An 18,752-nucleotide genomic window follows, 5' to 3' on the forward strand; every position below is an offset into this window, starting at 1 on the left:
GAAAACCTTCTGTAATTTATAATTGTGAACACAAAGTATACTAAAAACCAAAGTAGGTAATAAAACAATTATTAATGCCTGACCCCCCCCCCCCCCCAGCGGATTAGGAATTTCATGGAGTGGGAACAATTTTTTTTGGTAGGTTCTCACCCCCCCCCCCCCCCCCCCCACTGGATTAGGATTTCCATGATTTTGGAATAAGGTGGGTTTTTTTTTGGGGGGGGGGGGGGGTTTGCTTGTCAAGATTTCTGATGATTAGTCGATCTATCTAACGAACTGATGTACATTAATGAATTATAAACAGGCACGCATTTTAATAAGATCATTTAAGTAGATGTGAATTTAAATAGATGGATTTCAATTATAATTTATGTTCTTGAGCTGCGAATCAAGAATATACATGTCTCTTATCCATATTCTTTCTTATAAAATATATAATTAAAGAAGTAAAGAAAACTCAGCCACGTTCTCATATTTATGAAGTTCATGATCACTGGTGAGAGACAGCTATATTAATTAACTACTTTCTTATTTCTTCTTCTCTTCTTTTTTCTTTTTCTTTTCTTTTTCTGTAATATGCTGAACATATTGTGTACTTATTATACCATTTATGAATGAATTGTCATTTGTCTTATTGTTTTTAAGCCAAACCCCAACGCGTATATTTACATTAGTTTTTTATTTAAAAAAACTACTCTCATGAGTTTTTTGATAATTATCTGTGCCTTTAAAAAGGGGAACAATACAAATACAACGAGGTATAAATGTACTCATGCAGTCTTCGCAAGCCAACCAGATGCACGAGATGGCTTACACGGAGGTACCGGTCACAGCAGAAAAATTTACCTGCTGACGCGGGTTATATAGAATTTCCCCCTCTTACTTTCTTACCCGCATGAACCACAAAAAAAATCACCATTAACAAGAAATAGTGTATGCCATTGTTTTGTAGAAATGCATATTTATTATCAGATTACTGTTATAATTTTGTTATGTTTCAGACAAAACCGATTGATGTTCATATTGGGGAGTGGTCTTTCTTATCGGATCGACCCAGTTGATATTGGATAGTTTATATTAACACTACGTAAAATCAATGAGCCAGCTGTATGTCCTTCTACATGTATATTGTTGACAATTGATAAATGATGGGTGATTTAGTGATTATTTATTTGTATAAATATAATTTACAATGTATTTATAAGTATGGACGATAAAACGTCTTTTTTGCCGGTTTCCAGGGATGTGATTACATACATTCATATTCTTCTGCAATGCTCCAACTGCAGAATGCTCCAACTGCAGGTATTAACCGTTAAAATTGAAGGAAGATATTTTTCTAGACAAGTGACGTGTTCAGATTTTTGCAATTGGTGACTACTTTTTCGCAGAAGTCAGTCCAACAGTAATGACATGGCAAAGTGTATAGTGAAATATTTACATCCATGACTCCCCATTTTTTTTTTACGGAAATTGATTGTAATTCACAGCTGTATGGAAGCTAACATGACTGAAATCTGCACGATCCAGTTCTAACCAGTTTATCGATCGATCGAAACCTTCAGCAACTTAAGAAAAACCACTGACTGCATGACTGCCAAGCCCGTTTTAACATTAATTTCAATGGAACCATATTTATGGTTACATTGAAATTAATGTTAAAACGGGCTTGGCCATATTTATGGTTACATTGAAATTAATGTTAAAACGGGCTTGGCCCCTGTGACTGCATGCACGAAATAATAATGATGATCTGATGATGTCAGACTCATATAAGACGATTGCATAGCTATTTCTGCTATCTGTTGTATAAAAACAATAATTTAGTTACTTTTGTCTACTTTTTACGATCAATTCATTAATTTGTTAAAAGAAGATGTAAATATACAATAAATGCTTAAGAAGGTAGCGACGATCATTGCAAAAAAAAAAAAAAAAAAAATAGAAAGCATATTGTTAATATGTTGTTTTTTCGTTCTTTTGTATAATTACTGGTTTATTGACCAAATAGTGACGTTGTTGGTAACGTTGCTTGTCATTTTACATGGTGTCAAAGGACCACGGCAATGTCAGCATGTTACTGTCAGCAACTTCAAAGTTTAGATTTGATTTGTATAACAAAGAAGGTTTATTAATTGTTAATACATGTATAAGATATATACGACAAACTTCACCAAAACCAGCTAATTAAAGTCAGCATTTATTGTTCAACTTTCTCAGCATGATATCTTTAAAATTGGCTTAAAATACATATTCTAAGTCTTCTTTATTTGAAGCTTCGTATACATGTATTTCAACCATGGTTGATGCCGATTATATGACAATGTTGTAATGCAAATCAAATTCTCTTATTTAGCTTTATCTGTGCCATCCAAATAGAATCAAATAAACACCTGTTTACTTATAAGAACATTATAACACACGGGATTGTCATATTATGACACTATAAGTTATAGATAATCATCGCCTCCTCACACCGATTCGTTTGTTGTTAATGCGTCCCTGATTGATGATGATGATAATTGCGCGGTGAAGGACCTCCAAGATGACCTCTTCCGGAGTCTTCAGATACACTCGCCCTTTACAGGCACGTGTAGCATCGTTGTTAAAAAAAGGGGGGGGGGGGTTAAATCTTTGTTCTTTTTTTTTATAAAAAGAGGGGGGTTACGTCGTATCTTTTGATCATGATCTATATGCGTTAATCAAATTTTACTATAATTTTATAAAAACTGTCCAGAAAAAGGAGGGGGGGGGGGGGGCAAATTGGGCAGTTGTATTAAAATTCATTTTTTTTTTTTTTTTTTTTTTTTTTTTTTTACATTTTTCTACTACAAGCACCTGACGTTATGATACAGTGTATCATTGGGTTGAGGGTAAATATCTTTTTATTATGAGAAAATTATATATCGTCAGGTACTTGTGTTTTATACATTATCAATGTACTATTTCAGAATATTTTTTTTATACTGAACTAAAAAGTTCAGATCAGAAAAAGGAGAGGTGCAACCTGGTTGAATAAAAATAATTTCTGCATGTGATAAAATTAATTACCCTAGTAAAGAAAATACGAGTAAGATTCTCACTATCATGTGTAAATATAACACGTGACAATGTCATCTCATTGTAGCATTGTGTTTATATTCAAACTGTCTTATTTATCAAATTAATTAAGTTTATATTAAAACTGTATCATCAATAAAAATATACTATCCTCACAACAGGGAAAGTGATTTGTACAAAAGGTTATTAAGTAACATTTTGTGCAAATTGAACCTACAGACAGACTAATAGTATCAGAAAGACTATTTTTATATCTGAATTAGCCTCCTTTGAACCTCCGCTTAAGTTCTATCCATGATGGAAATGTATAACCCTGAAAGTTTACCTAGTAATATCAATCTATTGGTCAAAAATGTGTTCTGAATCAGTTTGAAATTAAACATTTGAAAGCCAAAACATTTTTTTTCCTTTAATCAAACAAAAGTTGGGTGAAAATCTATACAAAGAAAATATTTAGCTCCTGTCTTTTTGTCGAATATCAGGGTCTGCTTGGAACTCCATTATCTTGTTGGAGTAAGGCATGAAACCTGTAAAAGTTCAATAATTTTAAAAATTAATCACCAACGCAAAAATTGCTCCAGAATTCAGACGTATCAAAAGAAAAACACAAAGACTTTATCTGTAGCTGCACTGACATTCTAAATGAATGGCTGTTCTTACCGAAGGCTCGGGAAGTTTTGATGAGACTGGCGATGTGTTTCTGCATGGGGATGCACAGCCCCGTGATTCCGCGATGGTATATCATCCCCGTGTGATTGGACACAAACTGACTCAGCAACCGCACATTCTGTTTGACCAAAAGAAATTAACATATGATTCATTTCTTCAAATAAAAGAAATGGAGTATTTTTTATGAATATTTTCTTCAAGTAGACACTCTGAATGTTTGTCATGTAATTAGCAAGTCAATTTATTTTTGTTTTTTGGAGTGGTTTTTGTGCGTCAATGTATATGTAGAAGCATTAATATAAAATCAATGTGTTTTTGCTTTCATATAATTTTTTATTGAGGTTCACGACACATGAAGCCAATGCTAATCCTCAATTTCAGTGGTGCTAAGCGGACGAGAGTCATTGACTCCCCCTAAGTGGGACACCAGCCCATCCCAGTTCAACTCCCAGGTTAAGCCGGTACCCAATTTCAGCCTGGTGGACTGAGACACAAAATAAAGTGCCTTGTCTAGGTGCACAATACACAACATCAAGTAACCAGAGCAGGGTTACGCGGGGTGTTAAGGAAGCATATGGGCAATTTGCCGTCTTATTTTGACTGTTGTATTCAAAATCGTGAAATTAAATAATTATTTTGAATAAGATCAAAAACTTAGTATTATCCTTTAAAATAGATGTCAGTGCAATAAAATCGGGTAGTACATCACTGCCACATTGGTGCATTATCACGTGACAACTATAAATAGCTTACGTATATTCCTTAACATAAAATGAGATAGAACAACACTACCCCGCGGTTTCCAAAATAAAATAAACATACCAAGTGAAGGCAAAACATCTCAGTTTAATCAAAACCGCTGCTAGAATCCTATGTATTTCCTTATTAAAAAGTTATTCATCCGGTTCTCGTAAAACCTTCCCAACATTTATAAAGTTTGCACGGAAAACGGCAAATTGCATTAAAACAACACACAACATGGGATTTTAGCAGCACTTTTCAATTTAAGCATTGATCAAACTAACGATACGTATAAAATTTCAAGTTCAATATACACGGGGTAGTGTTGTTCTAGTCGGATTTTTATATCGTAAACAACGACAGAGGAAAGCCTGCCCGAGAAATAAAAGCAAATTTACATACCTTTTAGCGAATGATTGATGAAACTAACATCTCCCCCAGTATTCTTATGTTCAATTCTCAATAAATCACACCACAATACTTTATTAGAGTTCTTAGATTAGTTATATTTTGAATTTGTTTACAATGCTTTCCGATCAAATTCACACGACATTCAACTTTTGGTCATGACGTCATCAATGTGTAAATCTACGTAATACAAACTAATTTCTGGCAAAAATTGTCTTCAGTATCTTTTATTTGTTTTTGGTCTACGTTTCGTTGCTTATATATTTGAATCTGTACATAATAACTAAGATTTGAGATTTCACGGAATTACATGTAACTCAGATTCCATATGCTTCCTTAACACCCCCGCGTAAAACCAGCAACTAATCGGTTACTAGCCTAACGCCTATGACCATTAAGCCATATGCTCCACAATGTTCTATAGAGAATGAATTATAAAATCAATGAAGATCATTTCATATTTAGAACTGCATTTTTAATCATGATAGTTACCTATACATGAGTTTTTTGTCAAGCACACTTACTTTGTAATCAAGATGGACATCATATTCACAAATGATGCATTTTTTTTGCTTAGAACCATATGGGTGAGGAGGTCTTTCATTCTTTAATAGGGAGAACTGAAATAGGAAAAAATATATGAATCAATCTCCTTACCTATAAAAGATTATGTTGCAAAAGTTTTTTGGGTTTATCTTATAATCTAGGCAGAGATTCAACGCCTTCAAGCAATCTTTGAACAGTCCTTCATAATTCATGTCGGGGAAATTCAGCCTCTACTTCTGCCGCTTGTTGCGATTAAAATCATAATATTCTAGTGTCTCATCCATTTCAATTTTGCAGCTCAATCATCCTTATAAATTATCTAAATTAAACCTGCATACACAACTTAATGTTTTCATTCTGCAATCATTTTCTTTAAATGACTTTGGAAACTCTTGTTTTTAAAGGTACAAGCAAATGGTGGTTTAAATACAGTATAAACAAACACACCAGCTGGATAAATTGTTAGAAATATCCAATTTAATATTAAAGAAAAATGCACATTCAATAGTAATGATTAATGTGAAGGATAATTGAGCTGCATAATGATTTTAACCGTGACAAGTGACCAAAGTTAGAGCTAAATTTCCAGACCTGAATTATGAAGGACTGTCCTGAAATTCAGTGAAGGTATCAGTCCAAATACTAACAGTGTATCAGGCCGTGTAAAATCTCTACCGAGATTAGTTAATATACTGAAAACTAAAAACTTATGATCTCTTCTTCAAATAAGATTTCAAAAGGAAAGCTGGCTAAATTTCAGATTTAATAATGAAAGCTGGCTAAATTTCTTTCCCCATTTTTCACCAGGACCAATCACCGATATGCACATACTTCATCTTTTATTTCATCCAATCCCTTGGGTGTCTTCTCTTTCTTCTGCTGCTGTTGGGCAGCGACCATTTCCCCGAGAATCTTTTCTATATTTTCAATGCTGAATTTTTCTTCTTGTTTCACGTGACTCTCCAGTTCTTGTATGTACTTTTTCCTATATTTGAGCCCCCTTGGTGCCGCCTGTAGAGTAGGTCTGGGGCTCACACGGTAATCATCTTCTCCGAGCTTTTCCAAGATTTTCTCAGATTCCACTTCATCTCTTGATTTATCTCTGTCAAACTGGTCCACCTTACTGAAATCTTCAACTTTGGTGAAATTTTTTCCATCCCAGAACCGAGTTGACATTGCTCGTGGGGTTGCAACATAACATCCTGATTAAAAAAAAGGATATATGAAATATATGGAATATGAATGTTCATTTCATTATGGTTTATTATGTTAGCCTAATTCATTTTTACTCTTTTACATATTTAAAATATAACTGTTCTTCTACTAGTGTTAATTCCATTTTATAAAAAGAGATAAGAAATTGGAAGAAACCTAATTTTATTCAAGATCAGGCCAAAATAAAATTATAGTTTGTCTGGAATTGCTTGCCGCCTCATTCCACAAATTTCCGGTATTTCTGACCTTTTATTCTCAATTTTTTTTTAAAGGTTTTTACAAATGAAGCCTACTGGACAACACTATGAAACCTAAACTGCCAAAGTGAACTGACACTGCAAACACTTTTAAAAGGAAAAAACTCTGCATTGAACATTATGTTAAAATCTTAATTCACATCATGATTATCTCAGGGAGTCCATAATTTTTCGACCAATCAATAAACATGGCATGTAGATTTGAAGTTTTCAGTGCAAATTTTTTTTACAAGCTATGAATTAACTATAAGTCTCTGTAAAAAATAGAGGGAAATCATACTTGGTAGATGTAAATATAAAATCATAAATCAATAAAAACTTGAAGTATTGGTTACATACTGTAGCGTAAACTAAAAATTATGTATAATAAAAAGAATTTTGTAAGATATATTGTATTTAAATATTGTATTTAATTTTGTATTCAAATTCATTTAAATTTTTTTTGCATCCATATCGAGGGTTTGAAATTAACAGTCGCCCACTCGCCATTTGCGACTAAATTTTCATGTGGGCGATTTGAAAAACAAATTAAACAATTCCTGATGCCAACACATCTTTTTTCGAAGTCTCGGGGTGAATGTGACGTCACTACATTATTATTAATAGATTGCCGACTCTTCTGTATTAACCTGACAAACTAGAGGGGCGTTTCAAAAGGAAAATCTTGGGAATTTTTCATACTAATGAATTAACATCGTCTGAAGCAAGAGGTATTTATAAATATCGAATAACTTATGAAAATATGAGGCAAAAATATCTTGGGACAGACTAAAGTATGTCTTCCCGAATTTCCCCGGATACCTGCATCTGCAGCAGCTGCCTACTCTGTATATTTTGGTGTGTAGTCAGGTTATGAAGTTGATACATGTATAAGCAATTAAATCAAATGTATATATACCTGGGAAAAATTGTCTGTACGTTGAAAATAAAATCTGATCGGCCAATTTTGCCACAATGGTCCGCATTTTCGATGTCCTCGGTGAAAGTGAACCAGAAACTCAGATGAGAACCAGTATAGTTTTAAAAGTAAGTTGTTCCATAACTATTTCTCTAACCTATTTTGGAATTACATTTAGATAAGTCATATATTTCTTTTATAAACGGCAAAACGCTGTATTTATATTAGAGAGTTTAATTACGGGACAATTTGATTAAATACAGAATTATTAGTTTACTAATAATGATTCTTATTTTGGGGTTTTTAGCAAAACCATATCCTATCACCGGATGTTGATTTTTCATGGCGGTCGGTAATATTCAAAGAACGCAAAAGTCATGTCCCAAAAATTCAAACGTCCGTCCTCAGCAAGAAGACACATTAAACTTGAAACATTTTCATCATTTGTGAGGTATGGAAGCAATCAAATGTTTTTGTAATGAACCTAGGTACATATTTTCCCTCCAGAACATAGAATTTGTCGTCTGGTTCATGTTTTAGCTCACCTGACCCCGTCTGTACCATTCCTCAATACAATTCCCATAGGTTTTAAGATTAAACAGTTTTTTCATCTCAAATTTTCTATATTTTGTACAAAATTTTTTAATAAGGAGCTATCCAATACTTAAGTGCAACACTAACATTATAGGCAGTACAATCTTCTGATTTAGCTATATATATTTATACATAATATGTTACCGGTGTGACCGTTGGACCGAGTGCAGATTTAACACAGTGCAGTTTGATTTTTGTATAATAAAATCTATTTAAAACACACACAGTAGGATCCGCCTGCATGGTTGCCTACTCAATCATTCGTCAAAGTTAAACTAAACGTCACATGCTCAGTAACATTATGAGGTCATATTTCAGATGTAAAACGTTCAAGTTTTGCTTCGGAAATAGCCGAAAAGAGTTATGTGATTCCGAATTTTTTAAAATTTATTCTTTCATTGTTCATCAATTTAACTCATACGAATGCCGCTGTAATAAAATTGAATACTTTATTCAGTATCTAAAAGATCTGTTCCTTGACGTTAATGTTTTTATTTTCCATCTGATAATTTGATAAGACATACTTAAAACAAGTCGTGTTTCTTGATTGAAGCACTATTGAAACTTATCTGGTTTCCTTTTTAATTTCTTTTAATTCAAATTACTAGCTTCTATTGAAACACTGGAACTTATTTAATTGAGTTTAGGGGCAAAAAACATCGATAAGTACCAGTCAATCAATGATCGAACTCACTTTTTAAAAACAAAATGGCTGCCAATATGGCGGCGCCCAGGGCTGGAAGAAACTTTTTTTGGCCTTGATTCAACTTTCATTTTTCACTGATTTTCTTATATATACGTGTTACCATTAATCGCCGCTATTCATAGTAGCTTGATTCAGCTATTTTGTCATACATTTTTCTTGAATGTGTAATTTTTTCAGCATGTTTAAAAAAAATCCCTTTTTAGTGCAGTAATAGTTTTCAGCTTTGAACTGCTCTGTAAACAATGCATGTTAAGATTACTCATCAATTCGTGTCTCTTTCAGAGACTTTGCCCTTAAGGTTTTGGGGCAATTAATTCATGACCACATAGTTCTTGAATGAAATATAAATGAGTTTAGTTAACTGATTGCTAATAATTCATTACAATGAGAAGAAATCATGCATATCCATATCTAAATGCGCACAAGGGGATGGACAGATACCCAAACACTGGAAATATATATTTTTTACTTAAAAATTTTCAAAAGTTTCAATGTTTAAACTATCTTTAATCATGGTTACTTTTTTAATGGTCCATGGTGCAAATATAAATAGTATGACAGGGTGTGGATATCCACTCTTCCACTCTTCAATGCAAATAAAATTTCATGTGGGCGATAAGAAATTCAAAATCTGGTTGTCCACGTGATGAGTGATTTTTTCAGAATAGTATTGTTTTTGGTTTGTTTTTTATAATTTGTTAGGGTGAGTACCATAAAGTCCTGTGTATAATTCTTACCTTTATTCAGCCAAAATTTGATCAAATTTGGGGGTGTGTATTATACTTTTATACAGAGCAAGTTTTTGAATGCTGCAGGAACATGACTGCCAATATCTTGTATTATGCGAGTTGTATGTTCATCAAAAATACCTTATTTTTAATTTTATTTCCATGTATTATAATATTAATCCTCTCAGTCAACTGTACCTTGCATCAAACAAGTTCTCGCCGGTGTATCCTCTATTAAGTAATCAGCCACCTGATGACTCGTCGCATGGTCAATGTTTGTTTAACAATATCCGCTGTCAGAAGCATGCACCTGTCTCATGTAAGACTTAACAGTTTATTCAAGTGTAGAAAGATTAGAAATAATTATGATTTGATTTAAAACTTATTTACTTTATGTCCCGTTATGCAGTTAAACGTTATTATGTTATAGAGACACTGTAAAAAAAAAAGATTGATCCTATGCACAACTTATACAACATACAAATGTTTATTTTTAATAGAATTTATTGGTGTTGTATGAAGGCCCATAAGTTTAACTTTAGACCCATAAACTTTGAAAACTTTGGGGCCCACATGCCCCCCCCCCCCTCCATGGTTTCAGTTGTTAACCACGGCCTGTATGAATAGTAATAAATTGCAATTGCACTTTTATCTTTATTAAAAATCGCCCAAATGTGCTGCATAAATATCTTAGGACATACTATAGTTACAGAGAAATACTATAAAACAAAATCATTCATTGAAAAATGCTGCGTTACATGTAGCTTATTTTGAAATATACTAGAACAAAAGTCTTCCTTTATAAAGGAAGACTATAATGTGTAAAATAAATGTGACAACTAGTAAGCTTGAAAAGTTTTCAGTTGCATCAATAATGTAATATCAGGGCTCCAGCTGCTTGAGTCAGGCATTTTGGATTTTTGGATTAGGTGAGTGGTGTGGCCCATGGGCCTCATGTTAAATAAATGTTTGCTAAGCTTTTAATTAAACTTAATAGCAAAAATGGCCAGATATGTAAATTATATATGTTGAATAACGTTGTAGGTTTACCAACTTTAATTAAATCTGTTATAGTTTACAATTCTTTTCCTGTATCACAAACTAGCAAAATTCCTAATGTAAGAATTTTTTCAATATTTACATAAAAATTTAAATATATATGTATTGGTATACAATGTATAGATATATTTTTATCCTCAAACAAATGTACGATATAAATAAATATATTTGACAGTGGCGCAAGATTGCGAAAAGTACAAGAGTTACTGAAGTCAGATGATGGGGACAACAAACCAGATGCCATTCTTTGCATTGCAGGTAAACTAGCTAGTAGCTGTAAAAATGTAGTAAAGCCGCCCCCCCCCCCATTAGTGTGGAAGTTAATAACTTATAGAAAAAGATAGAAGGGCTTTTATAATGTCAATATGTGATGTAAAAACATAAAATGACTGTAAGTGAACAGGAATTTTATATAGTTTTTTGTGTTGACTCATTGTATTTTATGATAAACTTGACAAGGATAACACAACAGTTTATTGAACAATAATTTCCATCAAATACATGTAATTGTGATAGTTTACTGATTCATATAATTACCAAACGATGTATTGTTTTAATTTTCCAGGGATAGACAGCCGATATCATGAAGGCAGTACGGAGCTCATTGATTATTTATTGTTCGGATTCTTTGAACGAAGAAAGGCAGAACTTGAACAGTATGTATAAACAGAATTCATAAATCACTAGCACCAGTGATATGATCTTAGTCAGTAATATTCATTAACATTTTTTAATGTCTTTGATGAAGATGTATTAAGCCCCTTTTGAGAAAATATCATAAGAATCCCTGATAGACACATCAAATTTGGTAAACAGATACCCCATACAAAAAAATACATTAATGAATTTTGAGGTCAGGGGTCACACAGGTCAAGGTCTAATTACTGGTACTTGGGACATGGAATGATATTGTCTGTTCTATATGTTTAGAAACTTTTACTTATTACACAAGTATCCTTGAATGGAATATGTTAGATGATCCATATTGGTTATCATAATGTCTTATGTATGATACACAATTTTCAGACAAAGATTAAAAGCGGGTGATGCCCTTCATACACAAGAACAAAATTTTACCCCTTTTTCATGGTGGTGTTTTGCGATACAACGAGAGTAAAACAGCTGATATTGCATGTAATAAAAGTTATATGGAAGATGAACATATGTCATAAATTCTTGTCTTAGTACCTAGTTAATTAATTTTATAGTGATTTTAGGTACAGAGTATTTTAATTATCGGTGATCAGAGAAAAATGATGATTTTTTTTTCTTTTCAGGTCAGGATATGAGGAGGAAGTCATAGATGGTAAGATAATCATGTCAGATTAAAGTACCTGATGATTGTTTACCTTATATCTATTTGTCGGTGTTGCTTTGGTGCAAACTATTGGAATTTTCTTTTGCTTTCTGGGTTGATGTTAGAAATAGTTGTTCTGCTATACAAAGGTCTCAAACGTGTTCTCAATTTCAACTGAAAAAGTGTTGATGTTGATAACATGAATGCCCTAAAAGTGTACTGCCCAAGTGCTCTTAGCATACACATGTAAACTTCAGACATTTGTTTCATACATCAGGCATAACTAACATGTTAATTGAAGAAATTCAAAACAGAATTATAATCCTCTTTGGTCCTTTTGAATATACCATGAGCAAGTTGTGCCAGGTAAAATGCATCCAAATTCTGTCAATTGTCTTTGCAGACATTGTAGATCAGATTGGTAAGTGTAATGGGCTATATACTTATGTTGTTTATTATTAGGTTTGTTACTGACTGTCTATGGAAATGTGTCGGGATAGAAGTTATATTTTTTACGAACTTTAGCAACCGGTCACATTTCTGTTGACAGTCAGTAACAAATTTTATATGTGTGTTTTGTTTTGTCAATGACCCAAGCAATTTGTGTACAGTATTAATAAATTGAAGAAAGAAAATAATGAAAAAGTTTTGGCCACCTTGTTGCCGTCTATAACATATTATTTGCTACTTGCTGTCTATAGAAATATATACAACAGTCATTTTATGCGTTTTATCCAATGATGTGTCATTTAAGTCTGAGGCAAAACAATGTACATTTTGCAGTTTGATGCATTTGAGAGTATTTTTTGTTCACATGAATGCGAGTTTTTATTTTTTGGTTTAATTTTCTTTTTTACCAAATTTTCATTGATTTGCAGATTTTAAAGTAATGTTGTGTTTCTTTTTTGGTATTTACATGTAATGCAGTACATTCTGTTTGAGAGTTGATTAATTTACATAAGAATTAAGGTCTTCCGTTGGAAACGGAAGACCTTATTGTTATTGCTTTGTTTCTTTTTCCCTATTCTTCTTATTATTATTATTTTTTTTCTTCCTATTTTTGTGCACGCGATTTCTCAGAAACGGCTCGGCCGATCTCAATGAAAGTTTCAGATACGATAGATATTGGTCTGAACCTGATTAAATTTTATTTGTGTTGATGACGTCACATCCGTTTTTGAGATATTGAGATTTTTCTAATTTTTATATGGGTATTTTGTCTTCTGTCGTTCTCCTAAAGTATAAGAGATATTAAGCTCAAATTTCTACGGTTGGTAAAGGAAAGATTGAAGTTTTGCATGGTTGTTGTTTTGTAAGTTTAGCACTTCTGGCGCCAAAGCTCGCTAGGGCTCGAAAATTGCCATTAAAAAAACGTCGTAAATTTTTGTGCTTTTCTCTCTTTATCTTTTTTCTGGAAAATATTTTAATATAACATGTAAAGTAAAAAAGGCTCATATTTACAAGACCTTTCTGCTGATATCAGGGAAAAGGGGCTGGCCCCTAAAATTAGGGACCTAGAAGGCTCTAAAGTCTTTTACCCATAGCTCTTCACCAAGGGATATTTTGTAATAGATTATAGAAGCAAATATGTTTATCTCACAGTTATGTATTCAAGCAATGTAATGATTTTATGATGTGTTACCTAATTAAGGGTTTTTAGGGGCCAAAAGTCCAAAATTTCGATCACCCATATCTCACAAAGGAAAAATATTTTGTAATGCAGTACATAAGAAAAGTTGTTCAAAATGATGTACTTTACAACATGCAACAGTCAAAATTTCGTTAAACGGCCCCTAAAAGAAGATAAGGGACCGGCCACTAAAACCTTCTCTCTCATATATCACCAAAACGGTAACGAAATTCTAAACACTTGTTGAACAAAATTTGTGTAGAATTAAATGACCTTTTATTTGAAATCAAGAAAAAGGGGCTGGCCCCTCAAATTAGGGGACCAAAGGGCTCTAAAGTCTTTAATCTGTAGCCCTTTACTGAGAGATATTTTGTGATAGATTATAGAGGCAAATGTGTTTATCTTATAGTTCTGTATTCAAGCAATGTAATGATTTTATCATGTGTTACCCAATTAAGGGTTTTTAGGGGCCAAAAGACAAAAATTTTGATCACCCTTATCTCAGAAAGGAAAAATATTTTGTAATGCAGTATAAAAGAAAAGTTGTTCAAAAGGATGTTCTCAACAAATTGCAACCGTCAAAATTTCGTTGAACGGCCCCTAAAAGGAGATAAGGGACCGGCCCCTAAAACCTTCTTTCTCATCTATCTCCAAAACGGTAACGAATTACTAAACATGTGTTGAACAAAATTTGTTTAGAATTTAATGACATTTCATTCCATATCAAGAAAAAGGGACTGGCCCCTAATAAAAGGGGACCAAAGGGCTCTAAAGTCTTTAATCTGTAGCCCTTTACTAAGAAATATTTTGTGAAATATTATAGAAGCAAATGTGTTTATCTTATAGTTATATATTCAAGCAATGTAATGATTTTATCATGTGTTACGTAATTAAGGGTTTTTAGGGGCCAAAAATTTTCTAAACACTTGCTGACAAAATGTGTTCAGAATTAAATGTCCTTTCATTTGAATCCAAGAAAAAAGGAGTTGCCCCTTAAATTAGGGGATCAAAGAGCTCTAAAATCTTTTATCTATAGCCCTATAATGAGAGCCATTTTGTGAAAGGTTATTAAAGCCAGATTAGGTTAAAAAAGCAAGAGAACTTATACAAAAACAATACAATAAAGCATTAGTACTCTACTCCTTTTCCATAACATGTTTGCTGTCGAAAATCAAAGTCGATGATGTCATATTTCATTCTAAAAATCGAACGGAAGACCTCCTCGTTGCTCGCAACGAGATCGTGTCTAGTTTTTTTTATACCCCCGCAAACGAAGTTTAGGGGGGTATATTGGTTTCACCCTGTCCGTCTGTCTGTCTGTCCGTCTGTCCGTCTGTCCGTCTGTCCGTCTGTCTGTAGACGCAACTTTGTCCCCCCTATAGAATTTTTTATTACTGCATGGAACAGTTTGAAAATTTGTACATATGTTGAACACCATCTGAAGATGTGCACCTGCAATTTTTTTTAAGATCAGACAAGATTTAATGATTTTATGACAGTTTTCATTTTCCTTATTCTATATATTGTACACTAATGTTGAAAAGAAAGGGAGGTAATCCTTACAGATTTTATTAATTAATTAATTGGAAACACTCTAAAATATATTTATATAAATACATCCAGATGTAGTTTTTTGTCTTTATGTCTTTACTAATAAAATTTTTTTATATTTTATTAGTATTCTATCAACTGACAATGCAAAGTTTTTGTTTGTCAATGATAAATTCTTAGGAGCTAATAAGAACATCAAAGACAAGTGTGGCTGAATTCATTTGTCCCAAGGGAGCCATTATCTGAGCCATGGTTCAGATGGAGCATGTGTTTAGGGGAAATTGATAATCTGTAAAATGGGTGATGGTTTTGGGGCTATTTTAAAACTGTTTCATGTAAACCAAAAGGTCTATCATTATAAGGAAATAAATAATATAATTATTAATAAAGAAGTTAAACTATTTTTAGAGGTTGTTTAAATTTATTTGTCAAGTAAATTGATGAAGTGACCCTATTGGGCATTAATTTAAATGAAATTTAAAATTACTGATATGATTGTAGTGTTTTGGCAATTTTAAAATTGTTTGTAATATTAAATTTTCTTTTTTACATATTTTTACATAGTATGGTAATTATGGTAATTTTTTGGGAGTTTATTAAATTTAACAAGTTCATCAAAGAAAATCATAGTCCTATGGGATCAATTTTCTGATATGGAATTTCCATTATACCATAGGAGAAAGTGAGGAAAATTTGTAACAACTAATTGCATCTGTCAAGACTCTTATTAGAAAGATATTGAAAGTTTTATCAACAGAAGAGCATTGCTTGGCTACTGGTATTTCTATTCACTGCAAAGGGAGGGGTTATTGTCATTTTGTTGGTTTTTCTTTAAATCAATTAAATTAAAAAAATATATCATCAAATACATACATTTGTAAATGTATTACTGTTATAGATATGTATTTACAGTGAAATTCTGAGAATTTTGATTTTAAATTTTTCTTTGTTAACTAATTTTTTTTTTACAATTCTAGAATTTTTTTTTTGTATGTGTTCCAAACCTTTATTATTCAATTCAATTATTTGTCCCATTTGAAATTAGCCTAGCGGGGGTATTAGTCCCATTAGGACAGTTCTAGTTCTTTTTGCTTTCAGATCTGATAGTGTTGATCAGAAGACATGAGGTGGACATTTATTGTAACCCTGTCAACTATCACTACCTGCTACCCTATGTGGCCCACTGGACAAATCTCAGGTTCCACTGTTTACTGGACACTGAGGTAAACTTAAATCATTTTATGCAGGAAACATTTTACTATCTTTATTGATAAAAGAAATCAAAACAAATATATGTAAGTGTAAACACAATGGTAACCAAGATATTGGTTTTTTTTTCCAATTTTACACACAGAATTTACTGTGTGTACAGATTTTTGACTCAACAAACAAACAAAATCTAATGTGTTGTACCATTTAAATTTTATCAATTATTACTTTGAATACATTTATCTTTCTTAATACCCCTTGGAACATGCTGTACAAATTTGATCAGCTTGATTTGGCAATATTCACCTGTTTCTCTTCATCAGTATGAGGATGACGAGGCAGCGGAGGAATTCAAGATCCAGTCCTTTGTGGCCATGATGTTGGGCGTCAAAAAAGTGGGAATCCCTCATAATATACTGGGTGGGCTATTATCTTTGCCATAATTCTTACATTGCACATCAGTGAACAGCGTCTTACTATTTACTCAAGTTATAAAAACATTGTATATTTTGTTTTTATCTGCATGTATTTGGAAAGTGTTGTTTTAATGGTAAAATATGATGTTCTTTTCTTTTGATTTCAGGTCATCCTGCAAAATTTGATCACATGATGGTTGAAAAATGGCCAATCATTCAAGCATTTGCATTAGAAGATTATAAAGGGTAATTATACAGTGAATATGTCATACAGAAATGATAAAATGTAATGGATTTGTCAAATCAAGTTCATTGAATTGTGCATGTTTTCAATATCATTGAGTGTATGTAATAATGTTTTTCAGAGGTGGCTTTTTCACACTACAGAAAAAGGTAAACTGCAAGGGGTATTAACAGTATAGTTAAACTTCGTTGTGTTGAGCTGGATGGGACTGTTTAAATAGTTTGAGATATCAGAATATTCGAGATATTGAGATTAAAATACTTAAAAAATAAGTGGTTGGGATTTATGAATCACTTCCACAATTCCATTGTATTCGAGATATCAGTATTTGAAATATCAGAGTTTAACTGTAATTTAAACAAAAAATCATGAATGAATTTTAAAAGCCTTCCATCATTCAAAGCATCACAAATCACAATCACAAGCAAGAACAATTTTTAAATTTTCCAAAATTGGGATCTATTTAACCAAACCAATGTTTACATGTTTGCAATGCCTTTCATCATTCATAGCTGTATCAAATCACAAGCAAGAACAATTTTAATATTTTGCAAAATTGGGATCTATTTAACCAAATCAATGTTTACATGTTTGCAATGTTTACAAATTGAATTTGCCAATTCATTTTGACAGGTAGTTGATGTTGGCCCCCAGTTGTCAGAAGTCTACAGCCAAGTAGATCCATGCTCATTGGAAGTTTTGCTTATAGAGGTAGGCTATACAGATGTAAAATTGTTTTGAGATGAATCTGAAATGGTCATGCATGTATGTGTTGTTATTTCTTTTCAATTAAGTAATAGAGTAATTCTCAATTGAGAAAATTCATGATTAATAAAGTTGATGTACTTTCTTATTTCAACAGTTTGCTGTTTATCGTTTATGGTACTTTTGATGCTGATTTTTATTATTTCAGCAAATGACACAGTTTGAAAGACAGTGGCAGACCCTTATAGACAATTTAGATATCAACATGTAAGTACTGGTAGTTTTGATAAATTTTATTGGATTTAATGCAAACACTGTTGCGTTAAAATAAATATTTTTATTAGCAAGTACTTATTTTTCCTCTCCAGAGAGAGAGAGAATACATATGGCTCTGGTATTTACAATGCTCTGTGTAATATTTTTTTTTTCATGGGAGTAAAAATTTTTTCATGCATTTATCAAAATATACAGTTTAGTCTAAACTTGCATATAAATCTGATTTTGTGGATAACAAAAAATTCTTTTGTTTCGATAACTTATAAAATGGTAATTTGTAGTTTTCTACACGTTTTGAGTCACTACAAAGATGAGACAACTCGTGTGGCTGTAAATGTGATTACAAACTGATACAAAATTAATTTGATGATATCCTTTACACAGATCCACTGGTATTGACAAACTTACAGAAGAAAAAGTGTGTGAGGTAATCGAGCTATACAGCCTTTATGTTTACAATGTTGCATTTACATTCAAAATTCATATGTATATTCTGACAATATATGAATTACTCATATTTTAAATCATAAAATTGCATTCAGT

The 18,752-nt window shown here is 32.3% G+C and overlaps 2 protein-coding genes across 3 annotated transcripts in view; one reads left to right on the forward strand and one right to left on the reverse strand.

Moving 5' to 3' along the window:
* Nucleotides 1-3,456: 3,456 nt before the first annotated feature.
* Nucleotides 3,457-7,939, reverse strand: LOC105343067 (uncharacterized). Its single transcript, XM_011450235.4, has 5 exons — nt 7,795-7,939; nt 6,256-6,626; nt 5,403-5,498; nt 3,721-3,847; nt 3,457-3,587 (listed from the first exon to the last, which is right to left on the reverse strand). The coding sequence occupies exons 1-5, from the start codon at nt 7,859-7,861 to the stop codon at nt 3,514-3,516; spliced, it is 735 nt and encodes a 244-aa protein (XP_011448537.2). The 5' UTR covers nt 7,862-7,939; the 3' UTR covers nt 3,457-3,513.
* A 149-nt stretch (nt 7,940-8,088) lies between these two features.
* The window catches only part of LOC105343068 (dynein axonemal assembly factor 9), a 32,951-nt gene continuing 22,287 nt past the window's right edge, over nt 8,089-18,752 (forward strand). The window contains exons 1-12 of one of the 2 annotated variants that reach the window (XM_066068464.1): nt 8,089-8,245; nt 11,057-11,139; nt 11,447-11,537; nt 12,159-12,187; nt 12,582-12,599; nt 16,458-16,582; nt 16,892-16,988; nt 17,152-17,230; nt 17,350-17,377; nt 17,862-17,939; nt 18,142-18,200; nt 18,594-18,636. In XM_066068464.1, the coding sequence (XP_065924536.1) occupies nt 8,172-8,245; nt 11,057-11,139; nt 11,447-11,537; nt 12,159-12,187; nt 12,582-12,599; nt 16,458-16,582; nt 16,892-16,988; nt 17,152-17,230; nt 17,350-17,377; nt 17,862-17,939; nt 18,142-18,200; nt 18,594-18,636 (804 nt within the window). In that variant the 5' untranslated portion in view covers nt 8,089-8,171. The remainder of the gene's footprint in view (nt 8,246-11,056; nt 11,140-11,446; nt 11,538-12,158; nt 12,188-12,581; nt 12,600-16,457; nt 16,583-16,891; nt 16,989-17,151; nt 17,231-17,349; nt 17,378-17,861; nt 17,940-18,141; nt 18,201-18,593; nt 18,637-18,752) is intronic. The other variant, XM_066068465.1, reaches the window with a different exon arrangement.

Source organism: Magallana gigas, chromosome 8 (genome assembly GCF_963853765.1).
Source record: "Magallana gigas chromosome 8, xbMagGiga1.1, whole genome shotgun sequence".
In the NCBI taxonomy this organism is placed as follows: Eukaryota; Metazoa; Mollusca; class Bivalvia; order Ostreida; family Ostreidae; genus Magallana; species Magallana gigas.

Bases quoted from the DNA above. Each gene is read 5' to 3' on its own strand.
- LOC105343067 (XM_011450235.4), bottom strand. From the start codon at position 7,861: ATGCGGACCATTGTGGCAAAATTGGCCGATCAGATTTTATTTTCAACG. The intron at 3,848-5,402 runs GTAAGTGTGCTT...TTGGTCAAACAG, and splicing joins ATGTCCATCTTGATTACAAA to AATGTGCGGTTGCTGAGTCA. The intron at 3,588-3,720 runs GTAAGAACAGCC...GAACTTTTACAG, and splicing joins CAAAACTTCCCGAGCCTTCG to GTTTCATGCCTTACTCCAAC.